Source organism: Syngnathoides biaculeatus, chromosome 12 (genome assembly GCF_019802595.1).
Source record: "Syngnathoides biaculeatus isolate LvHL_M chromosome 12, ASM1980259v1, whole genome shotgun sequence".
In the NCBI taxonomy this organism is placed as follows: domain Eukaryota; kingdom Metazoa; phylum Chordata; class Actinopteri; order Syngnathiformes; family Syngnathidae; genus Syngnathoides; species Syngnathoides biaculeatus.
This window is the reverse complement of record NC_084651.1, coordinates 10,692,540-10,705,345: the sequence shown is the minus strand read 5'-3', so window position 1 is coordinate 10,705,345 and position 12,806 is coordinate 10,692,540. Positions and strand designations below refer to the sequence as shown.

Sequence of the window (12,806 nt, the reverse complement as noted above, 5' to 3'; positions counted from 1 at the left end):
AAAAGAAACATCCGTGAAAAACACTGGCAGGTAAATCTACGCCGTGTGGGCGCTAAATATTATGCAAAATGGAGGGATAATAAAAAAAATCCCCTGGATGAGGTTGGGGGGAGTCATGCTTTTTGTGGGAGTGTGATGGAAGCCATTTAAGCAGTGATGCCCCCGCCCTCATCCTGCCCCGCCTCCTCTCTGTTCAGCCATCAAATTGAACAGCTGGCAGAAACCAGGCTTGGAATGAACTGACTAACACCTTTAAATGATTTGTAAAGATATGCAGCCCCCCCCCACCCCACTCTCCCCACCCAAAATGCATGTTATTGCATTGGTAGGACTTTTGAAGGGAATCTTATCTGTGACCTCTGGCAGGACAACAGACATGAGCGCAAACGGGCGGTGGGGAGGGGGGGGAGATGCATGGAGCGATGCTAGACAGAGAACAGCTGGCGATGGAGGAAGTGGGCGGATCCCTTCCCCACCGGGATATTGTATGTATGTTTATGTCACAAGGCAAGAGATGCTGCAGCCAGGAAGAGAAAGTAGCTCTACCTGAGTCAGTCTGACATCTCCTGCAGGTGCTGGTTTCTGTGGGGTTCAAATTGCACATTTTTAAACGGGGCAGAGGGACACAAAAGCATGAAAACCAAACATTATGCAACGCTTCGCAGTATAGGGTCGACATCAGAGAGTTTTGATGCTCCCGACGTGGCGTTTTACCACCGCACAGTATCGCTAAGCTCTACTCGCCTTGGTTTGGGGCTGTGGGTTTTTTTTTTTTTGCTTCCGAGTAATACCGCGTGAAATTGCAAAAAAAAAAACAAGCGTCTTTGATCGTGACACTCAGAACAAACAATAACAGTGGATAAGATTTTGGGGGTCTTCACTGTTTACTTCTTATTCAAGAAGAGGTGACTAAGTTTATTCAAGAGGAGTGTGAGGGCAGCCAGAAAACACACCGCTGCACAAAAGTGGAGACTGTTGAGTTTTAGACTGGAGTGTCTCATGCTAAGACACAGCAGCAGGCTAAGCTATTATTAGCATGTGCGGTTCTTGACATTTATAGCAGTAAAAATGTCATCCGTCTGCCGTGTTCCATTTTGTAAATAGGCATTTTATTCAAGAAGAGTCTGTGGGCAGCAAAAAATAAAAAAATAGGAATCTGGAGCTTGGTTTCGACTGTGAAGTGTAATACTGCGACGCTCACAGCTAACAACAGCAACGGGCTAAGGTAACATTTGGGTAAGTGTTAACATTTGCTATTACTAGCAGGATATGCCATGTTTCATGTGTAAAGGAAACATTTTCATTCAAGAAAATGGTCTGCTGCAGCAAAGTGGAGATTGTGGAGACACTCCACAGTTGATCACGGGAACACAGTTAGCGAACATTGCTATTTGTCGCTCTTCTCAAACAATGGTGCCGCAATGAAGAATCTGATTGACCAATCACAGCATGCAGCAGTGATTTAGTCATTGTATCTGCTGAGTGGGTGCTAATAACATATGGCAATATTATCTTGTCAATGTTGACAGTGGAAGAGTGTGGTGAAAAGTGAGATTTACAATAATTAAATTAATTGATTTCACGATAGTAAATATTTACCCGAGCCTACAAACACAAGTCGAGTGATCTACTTATTGACTTGGATCAAGAATTATAGAAGGCAGCATGGGAGTCACAACATTTAAGGTGTCAGTGCAACTTTCAAACACCTCACATAGTAGTCATATAAATAGCTATTTTTTTGTTTTGTTTTTTTAGCTTGTGGAGCCTATCCCAGCTGACTTTTGGTAAGAGCCTGGGTATGAGCTAGACTGGTTGCCGGACAACTGCACATATCGAAAAAAACGACCACTCGCACTCACCGACAATTTAGAGTTTATGAAGAACCTAAAGTAACGTATTATTCTCACTATGAGGTGCACGTAAAAGCCCTTAATTTTCTCAAAAGCTGACGGTGTGCCTTATAATCCAGTGCGCCTTATATATGGATCATAATTGATCCTTTAGTGCAGCTCCATCTAATGGATGCATAACGTAACCCCAGCCTCTACTGTTGCATCTATTCTACGTGCCTTATAATGCGGTGCGCCTTATAATCTGGTGTGCCTTATATATATTAAAAAAGTGTTAAAATAGGCCATTCATTGAAGGTGCGCCTTATGATGTGGTGCGCCTTACAGTGCAGAAAATACGGCAGGTGTTCCAGAATGTTTCAACTTAAGCAAGGGGACAACGTGCAAACTCCATAGTCGCAATTCAAATCTGAACCTCAGAACAGCGAGGCCGATGTGGTAACCGCGACTGCGATGTGCTGCCGCCCATGAATACGTTTGAGTCAAAAGCAGAGAATATGATTCTCGTGGACGAAAATAGCAAGCAAAGAGGTCCGTATGTCAAGGAAGTAAACATCAAGACCGGCTGGTAGAGAAAACCACCTCACATGGAGAGTGAAAGAGAAGCTCTTATCATCTGTGAACAGCTCGCCCCACAGTAAATATCACATGGCTAATTATAAGCAGTCATGCTACTTATCTCCATGACCACCACACGCTTGTTCCTTCAAGGAAATCACAAGGGGGCAGGGGGGAAAAATAAAAAAGTCCAATTACATAAGGCCGTGATTAAAATGTGATGACATTCCGCCGCTATTACAGTGAGGACAGGAGAGGATGAGCTGAATAGTTGCTCCATTATAGCCCGAGGCACGAAGAGTTCCACCCTCACAGCTATCAATACTTGACATTGGTCTGTCCTGCCAGAAATCACCACCTCAATCCGCACATCGTCACACTGAGCTCCTTTCCTTTAAGTGGGAGGACGGCGCCGAGGACGGCGGGCGAGGCGATGATTCACGGCTAAAAGCCGCCGCGAAAACAATGCCCGCTGCGCACTTCGCCGTCAAAATGTCACTAGTGAGTCAGGAGGTCACTCGAAGTGTCTCCAAACAGGAAGTGCTGCGAGTTAACCCGCGCTAAGATGGAAGTGGCGCAGTGTAATAGTTTCCGACACGGTCCAGTGCGAGATTGTGTCATTGTTTGCTAATGAACTTGCCCGCTTTAAGGTTACATTCTGATTGAATGGCCCGCGGAAGCTTTTATTGCTCCGACGCCCTTTTGTGCTCTTCTCCTTTAAGAGAGATGCATGTTATAATAATTATGACATCACTCCCATTAGATCTACACGACACATAATAGATGAAACAACATTTTGGGGCAAGCAAATAGGAGTATGTTCTCAACAATGGCAAGAACAAACCACATAACGCATGCCAGAGCAACAGGTGCTTCTACAAAAATACAGATGGACGTTCCTTCAGCCAATCACAAGCCTGAAGAAAGTCATATCCAGAAAAAACACAGTGACATATTTTAAAAAGGACAAATTAACAGTGTAAACGGTGTGTGAATACAGAGATATACAGTTCAACCGTAAGTTGTTCTTATACGCTTGTAACTGTTTACATAAAGCAGTCTATTTATTTAAAATAGCTAACTCCATAACAAAAAAGATGATAAAATGAAAAATTTTTCATCCTGTCTCATAGGGTAAAATTAAGTGCTAGAGCAGTCTTTGTTTTCATTTTACACAAAGTATCTTCTTCTTTCTTCTTTTCCTTTCGGCTTGTCCCGTTAGGGGTCGCCACAGCGTGTCATCTTTTTCCATCTAAGCCAATCTCGTGCAACGCGAACGATGAAGCTCGTATTTGGGTACTAACATAAGACTTGTTAAATTTCCTATAAATCCTACCCGTTGTTTAGGTCGTACGCGTTATGAAGTTACACACGTTCGATGTTTCTTCAACAGCACGGTTTGATCACAAACACTACTCGTTGTTAGCCAGCTAAGCTAAGGTGGTCTGGGCCTATAAGCAAATTTTAAATTAGTAAGTAAGTAAGTCCTAAGTACTCACGGTCCTCGATGTATACGAAACGTAGTTTTTGCAGGTCATGTAAGTACTCACTATTGATGTTTTACCTCCTTTGCAAATGTTTGATTACATACGTTACTCCATCTTCCCGAGCTAGGCTAGGCTAGGCCGCGCAGCTTCAACGTGAACGAATGCGGCTCCAATTTGGGTACTAAGGTTATACAGATGATGATTTTAGTCCACTGAAGTCGTCACCAGGGGCTTCCCACGTCAAGTATGCAAAGTACACAAAGTATCTCCTCCAAAAATACTAGATTCTCCAAGTAAAACAGGTAAATGCAAATATATTGTACATAAAAGTTAAACGCAACTGAACTGTACTGACAGAAAAGTACTACATTGGATTAAACAACGAGTTAAAGCCAACATTCACCGTTTGAACAGTTCATTCAGTGAATATTTCATGTACCACTTCAGGGAGCGTGTCAACAACTAGCAGTACTCTTGTCGCCCTTTGAGAATCACGACTGAACAGGATTCAAGTCTGGAGACTGACAGTTTGTTCTGCTACTAAAAGTGACCAACTAAATATTTCGCACAGACGTGTCATTTACAAGTGCAATCCACTGTCCGATCCGAAGAAAAATCCATAACCGCAGTGTGAATGTGGACAGAAGGCCAAAAACCTGAACTGCTTGGTCGTAGAGATTAACCACCGGGTAGTCATGCATGCTCTATTGGGTTTAAATTTAGAAATTGACACATTGTTCTGCTTTACAATGTTAGTTTTGCCCAACAAAAAGGTAATTGATAAGGTAACAGTAAACTATATTTTTAAATGACAACATTTATCTGTCAGATAGCACTCAAAATCATCTCTGAGTCATTTACATTATATTTTACTGACACAGTCACACACACACTTGCTACATTCTTCATATTGCAACAATAAGTGGATCAGAAAATGGATGGATGGGAAATCTTCTTCTAATCTGTGAAAGTAACAACCTGAAGTATTCCAAAATATGGAATGCGAGCCCCATTTTGACCAACTCCAACCAAAAGTTCAATCCATCACACGCTCCTGAAAAACGAGCGACCGCCGAGCCTTCCCGAACGTGCGCTCGTACAGCACATAGACAAAAGTGTGACCCGCGAGGCGGCATGTAGGTCAACCTGTGGTCAGCTGATCCGTCTTGATCCTGCTCTTTTAGCCTCGTCGTAGTATCGGCACACAATTTGTGGACACGTTTGCAAGCGTGCCAAGCACGCCTTGAATGTAGCACATTTGCACACTGAGACAAGCTAATGGAGGAAAAAAAGACAGGTGTGATGACAGCGCACCTAACGGCAGCCAATCTAAATGAGCTGCTGAGCCGGCCTCAGTTCACCTCACATCCTGGTCCATGCACTCATGCACAAAAAGACACACTTAACTTACCCCGAGCTGAACACAACCCCTGCACATGTCATCCAATTCAGGTCACCGTGCAAAGTGTCTCCTGTTGAAACTCTCTGAGCTTTGGCCGCTTCGTGTGCGTTATCACTCTCTTTTATGACTTCCTCTTCCACCCCCCCTCCTTACGTTTTCATTTTTTTCCTCTCACTCACTCCTCCCGCTCTCTGATCTGTCTGTTTCCCCTTGTCCGGCGTCTGCACAATGCACATCAATTATTCAGAGGCAGTCTCCCGGTTCCTCCCGGCTTATCCAATCAGAGCGGGGGGCTATGCGCTAATGGGCTCCTGCTGTACCTGCTACCGGCTCCAGAGCGCTGGAGACAGCCCGGAGGTGGAGAGGGGGTGGGTGGCTTGTAAGGATAGACCGGTGAGGAGGGGGCAGAGAGGTGTAGAAGAGAAAGGATGAGAGTCACAGATAAAGACAGCGAGCAAGAGCAAAGCAAAGCAAAGCGGAGATAGCGCGGATGTCTTATTACGGAGCTTCTCACCCTTCTGTCTTGAGGTGATGTAATGGATGCCTTGGAGAAAAGCACCTGCATAAATACATCACCTGACATCTGCATCCCACTTGAAGCAATGGGCGGAGTTTACTGTGTAGATCAATCAAGATGCGGGGGGGGTGGGGGGTACTAGTCGGGTTGCGCACCGCAGATTCTGATCTAACAGTGTCACCGTCACACCATCTCGTGATTAATCCGACATCCGAGATTAGAGCAAAAGCATCAAGTTGAGGGTGAATCTGAGTTCAGCCTCGCCTGCCCCAAACGTCAACCCGACACGGCGATGACTCGGCCCCAGATGAATGAACGGGGAAACGCCGAACCTGTCACCACTCTCACGTCTTAGCCTAATGTCAGGGATGCTGGCCTTGTGACTGTCACTCTCGGTCGATATCCCACGCAGACTTGAAACAAGGGCAGCATTGTCAGGGCGTAGTTTTACTTGAAGAAGGTGCGCCAAAAGCCCCGAAGGGATGACAGGTGGGGGTTTCGGCAAAGGCGGCTTAGTCCTGAGGTGTGGGTGCCAGATCAGTCAACCCCCGGAACAAAAGAGAGATTTAAATCATTTGCTCATCCGCTTTTGACAAGACGAGGTCGTGTGCGCGCAAAGCGGCGCTTTTTCGCCAGGTTCAGCATTTCGGGTAGAACAAAACCAATTAGCCGGCGACTGATCAAGGGAGACACAGAGGCAAGAGGGCTGGAAGTGCAGCTAATGAGTGTTTAGTCCATAAACTCAACTGTGAACTTCTAAAGGTAGTTTGGTGTTGCAAGCGGATTTCATCATCTGAAGCAAAGCCGGTGTCAGAGGAGAGGCCGGTGTGCTAAATATAAAGCCGTTAATAATTCAGCGCACTGCTCTTACCCTCGGTACTAATTAAATATAAAAAGTCTTGTCAGGGTGATTGGCTCTGTCTGAACGAATGGAGCACTTTTCCTCGAGTTCTCCAGAGTTAGATGACAAAAGCTGTCATTTTAAGGGTACACCACAACCGTTGCTGTTGCGTTCTATTTTGGGGAAAGATCGCCATTCGCAATGACCGCCAAAACCAATGGAAATCATGTCTTGAGTGTTATAAATCCATCCCCAGTCTTTGTATTGTGCTCTGTCAGTTTATGTGTGGATTTAAATGTTTGCATAAATATTCACAATTGCTTCTTTCAATATCAATATCAATATTGATAACTGCCCTCAGGAGTGCAACTGTTATCTGTCTTTATGTGCCCTGTGATTGGCTCGCAGCTAGTTCTGGGTATACCCCACCTCCTGCCCGATGACAGCTGGGATAGGATCCAGCACCCCCGCGACCCTCATGAGGATAAGCGGCAAAGAAAATGGATTGATGGATGGATAGATTGACATTGTCTGGGGAATCAACCGCATTACTATGAAGGTTGGAGCATCTGTGTACAAGATTAAATAATTTTGTTCAACTTGGTCCAGCAAACAAAAATGTAGATAAGCGGGAAGCTCAGACTTTATTTGTGGTATTTTCATATTCAATTTGAAGTTACTTATCAAGTCGTTAATTACAGAGCCTTTCCTAAAATTTGGAATGATGAAAAAGTTTATTTATTGCCATAATTCCATGATGGCAATGATGATAGATTCAGGGTCCACAATTTAAACAATTCCAAGTATTCATGTGTTTATTTTTATATCATTTAGGCTTCCAGATCCCTAAGACAGAAATATAAAGGGGGATCTGTTAGTCATTCACCCACTTCCTGCTGAATTGCGGCAATGACGGGACGGGTAGACCATTTTGTTGTGTGTAAAAAACATTTTCTTCAGCCGCACCCTGGAAGTTTTCGGTCAGTGTTGACACAGCTTGTGGGCTTGTTTACCTACGAGAGCAGCACGCGGCCCAACCGAGTGGCTGCCGGTCTCCGCGAGATGCGATCCGCGGCCACATCTTGTCAACTTTGCAGTGGATCATCGTGACTTTGCGCAGCCAGACAAGCCGCAGCCTGCTTCGGACTTAAACATTAAACTTTGCTATCATTCCAAGAACAGCTGCCGTTAATCCCCAGCGTGTCAAATCATGTCCGAACTACAAATAGTCTGAAATAAATACAGATAGGGCACCCAAAAAAATGTAATAGCAGTCAGTACAGCACGATATTTGTACCTAGGCTGAAGAACAACACAAACTCACTGATAATTGAATATTGATACTTAGTGATGGAAACGTAATGTGCTAAATTCTAAAATAACAAAAGCCTGAGCTATGATTTATCAATAGGTACTCCCATGTACAGTAACAACTTTATGGTCTGAAAAATGGTATGGGTGTATTCCTAGTGTGGTTAGCATGGATGCTAGCATGAACACAAAGTGGCTCCATGATTGGTCAACCAATAAAATAAACCAGTGACTACCAACCAGTGGGCTATTAGCGACTGTTTTAGTGATGTAACTGGAACAATTGGATATAAGACGGCCTTGCAAATAAGCTTTATTATTAGCCCTCCCCATTGGCGGGACACTACGTTGCCGCGGAAGACAACAGTAAGACCCCTGACAGATTATGACGTTAATCTGATTTGTTACCTGAACTTCTCAGATAAATCCGTCGGGGTCAGGCGTGTTTGCTCAACAGCGTCATACCGATCACGTCGTCGATGAAAGATTTTACAAGTAAAACATAAACTTGAAACACTAGGTTTATTTTCACTTTGAATGCATGGCCAACTACCGAATGCAGCAAGTCGCAGTGAAAACCTGAAACAAGACGATAGTTGCGAGTGTGCTAACATTAAAGCGACTGGTTAATAGCGCTAATGCAATCCGACCTTGCGGCAGATACTGAAAAGATGTTCATGGGATTATGGATTAGAACAATGAGCTAATCCCACAGACCACCAGACCATGAGCGGTGTGGAGTCTCTGCACTCCACTTGACTGGTGATGTGTGCACTTAGGCACTTTTATATTTATATGCACGTCAGTCTGACATGAGGAGAAGTCATTATTGCTTTTGAAGAATAATGGCCTCTATTGTCTAATGACTCCACAATTAACCGGCCAAAATATTCAGAATACTTTGACCATTCTTGATTTCCTGATCATTTTATATGCAAGTGCTTGTAATATGTCTGTGTAACAACATAGTGGCAAGGTTGCTAGATTAAATTTTTAATTAACATTAAGACAAAATATAAGCGGTTACTGTAGTGTTAGCTGCCAGTGCTAATGGTAGCTCACATACTCTGTTATCTTGATGTAGTTTACTGAACGCTGCTATGATTTATCCATCCATTATCTGCCACTTATCCTCACAAGGGTCGCGGTAGTGCTAGAGCCAATCCCGGCTGTTTATGGGGAGGAGGCGGGGTTCACCCTGAACTGCTTGCCAGCCAATCACAGGGCACATGGAGACAAACAACAGTCGCACTCCCAATCATACCTTTTGACGTCGCAGTCTCCAGTTAATGCACTATTCAGTCAAAAAGCTTCAATTTCATAATTTCATTCATTTTAATGTTTTACTATTTTTATATTAACATTTGACAATATTTTTTTAATCACCATAAAGCAAAATGTGGGGTTTTTGGGAGCCTGGAACAGATTAATGGGACTTAAATGGATTTCAAGGAGGAACATTTATTTCATTTCTGAGTAAATAGGGTTATGATCTTAGTCACGGAAGATGTTTGACTTGTAAGTCATGCTGCCAATATACTTTGGAGCCGTGATGGATTTTTATATTCACATTAACGTTCCCTACCGTCTTAACCATGTTATCAGGTTCCTTGTTAAAAGTGATGCGCTGCAAGAAAGCAAGAGTGTGATTGATCTCTTAAAAGTCCGGCTGCTCTTCCTCCCTTCCCCCGAGGGGTCCCACTCAGGGCAGCACCAGACTGCTTCGCCCCCTCTCAGGTGTCACATTTGCATCCCCCGTGTCGCCGGGCAGGCTAGCCTGCGATTTGTGCTGACCCTGCGCATTTTCACCCAAGTTGTTGAGAAAGAAAAATGATCGTAGGCCCCACCGAGCAGTAAAAGTCATTCAGTTTGTCATTTCTGGACTGCGCATTTGCCCAGTCTGCTGCCTGAGACGTGCTGGTAATGAAGGGAGGATGCACAGTGAATAAGATGTGCCTTGAGTCACATGTGAGCCCGCATCATCCCCACCCAGGGTAATTAGACTCCAGCTCCCCATTTACCCGCCGTGCATTAACGGGCCGTCCTTCCTGAAAACGTTGCGCTCCCTTCTATTAGATCGCAAGAGACCCGAGGACGAGTCTCTGGATGTCAGACAGCACGGACCGAGCCATCCCTGCGCAACAATTACATTATGCCAGACTGAGAGAAACAAGACGATCGATATGGCGCACTGACGTCTGGCCGCCCACTTACGTCGCTTCTCGCTGCAGCAGAAAAATGACTTTTGGCAAAAATGAGGAGCCAGTTGGTGTCAACTTGTTCACACTAATCGAACGTCAGACATGTAATTATATGGTAAAACAATGACCTGCCCAGCAATGACATAAAAATTACCAGCATACTTTGTACATAATTAGAAAACTGGGATCATACCAATTGATCTATCCTTTCATCTATCAAGCTATCTATCGTTCTATGCATCTATCTGTATATCTATCATCAGTATAACAACAATTCAATGTAAAAACTTAAGGATAAAATTCTTCAACAATCATTTTTTAGGATTTTTTACATAAGCATCTAAATAAATATTTCTCCATCACGCTACAGTTCATAGAAAACAGTGCAAGGTCCCACTGATGGGAAGACTAAAGTTTTGATTTCTGACATCTATTTATGTATTGCCCGACAAAACTAAATGTGATAAAATGAGTGATTTTTTTTTATAACAAGATTTTAGTATGATTTTGTGCATAAGAAATATTAGCGGAAAAGAAAAAATGGCTCCCTCTTACAAATGGAAAATACATGGCATTACTTAGGTTGAAAAGTTCACCATTTCTAATGAAATAAAGGAATCTAATATCCAGGCACAGTAACGCTATTTTTTTTTAGACTATTAGTACAATTTCAAACAACAGTTTGTGTTTGGTGTATTCTTGGGGGTGGGATGGGGGTCTTACCGGCAGATTTGGGGGTGAATTTGTCCCTGTTGGCAGCACACACAGCCAGCAACCGGTATCCCAGGTCCAGGTCGAAGCCTTGCTGGGCCGCCACGCGACTCACCACCTAAAGTTAAAAAAAAAAAAAACACAAAAGCCCTTGATATTTTAAACAAGTCATTCATGGTTCATAACCCTTTGTCCTCCACTGCTTGAAGCAAAAAGGGTGGGGAGCGGCACATTTAAGAGACACGAAGTAGCAGAGTGACAGGCCTGAATGTATGCGGCGTTGAGTGACAGCTATAAAGAGGACTCATGAGGGCAAATCTAAACAGGAAACGCCTTTGCTTTTATCTATTTCATCTGAACACATGACAACTTTGCTCCACTTCCCTCTGACCTCCAAACACACTCTGCTGCTCATTCCGAGGTCAATCAGGGTGCCAAGTTGTTCGAACACGAGAAGCGATCAAAGTGATAATACAGTATTTTCAAGTACATTATTCAGCAGCGGGGGATGCACGGTATCAAAGAGGCTACACCCAGCCATTGATTTTTTTATAGAGCACCTACGGACAATTTAAAGCCCCAGTCATGCCGAAAATAGACATTGTAATGAAAAATACATATAACATTATTCACTTCAATGTCTATACGAAAAAATAAATATGAGTGGAGAGCGCGTCATCCATGCGCAAAGTTGCAAAGTCTCATTCGACATCCGAGTGGTCGCCATATTGCCTGCAACATCAGCAGATGTTACACCGGGAGATTCACCATTGAAAACACATAGTAGCACTTGCTATGGGTGAGGAACAAACAAAGATTTTCAGATTTTTCCTATGCCCCTTCTGACACGGAAACTCTTTTCGAAGAAGAGAACATCTCACAATCGAGTGAAGTGACCGGGGTAATATTACCCTATCGTTTTGAGGCATATTTAGATGATATGCGGAGCACTTCTAACTAAAAACAGACTCCCTGACAGTATGGATGAGCCACCCCGGCCGAAGCCGTCCGCGGCAGATAAGGCGCCGCCGAAGCTGTCCACGGCACCGCCGCCAAAGCCGTCCACAGCGCACACATTTAGCACCCCTGATTTATTATTATTATCTTTTGTTACATTCTGAGAGGATTACGCCCCCCCCCCCCAACTATTGTTCTTTTTAGTAGCTCTATACACAGCTATCTGTCATTTGGAATCCACGAAGCTCTCGTCCTTTGCACCTGTCAAATCCATTTTTCACAACAAACCGGGTCTTTTTGAAAAGTATGTAGAGTAAATCCATCCTCCCGAGTGTTCGAACAACATCCAGCAATACAACAACCCAGCATTTTGGCTAACACGAAGGAACAACGAGCTACCTTCCAGCGAGTAGAACTAGTATAAACACACGAGACCGCCTGAGTGTGCTGCTGCTGTTAATGTCACTTCCTGCTTCTTCTCGAAAACAAATCCCTCGAGAGGATTTTCATGGCGGGAGTGACAAAAAGCCATTTTGGTCAAAATCATTTCATGTGGTGAAAAAAAACGAATGGGTCCATTCCGGCTGCCTTTTTTTCCATTAATAACATACTAAAAATCATACATTTCATGACAGTGGGGCTTTAAAGTTTTCGATGAACCTCACAACTGCAATCTGGGATGAAACTGGAGCATCTGCGAGAAAGCACACTAATTCACCATGCTGGACATAACAAAACTGTTGAATAAACTTACCTGCATGTGTAAAAGCTGCACTAAAACTGCTGTACAAGTATATTACAAAACAGTTGACTCATCTGAGAAAATGTTGTCTGTGTGTGTTGTTGCTGCAGTTTTGGTGAGCAACAAAGTTCAAATGGGTTCAAGGGTTAACTCTCGATTCTCTGGCATTCACTGAGAAATTACTGGAACTACCCCTGGTTCTTTTCTTGGTGGAAAACTGGTTGTA

At 43.7% G+C, this 12,806-nt stretch overlaps 1 protein-coding gene across 7 annotated transcripts in view; it reads right to left on the bottom strand.

The window, feature by feature from the left end:
- zmiz1a (zinc finger, MIZ-type containing 1a) overlaps nt 1–12,806 on the bottom strand; it is a 215,071-nt gene that overhangs the window by 25,500 nt on the left and 176,765 nt on the right. For all 7 annotated transcript variants that reach the window (XM_061836926.1, XM_061836929.1, XM_061836931.1 and 4 more), the window contains one exon: nt 10,894–10,999. In XM_061836926.1, coding sequence (XP_061692910.1) covers nt 10,894–10,999 — 106 coding nt within the window. The remainder of the gene's footprint in view (nt 1–10,893; nt 11,000–12,806) is intronic.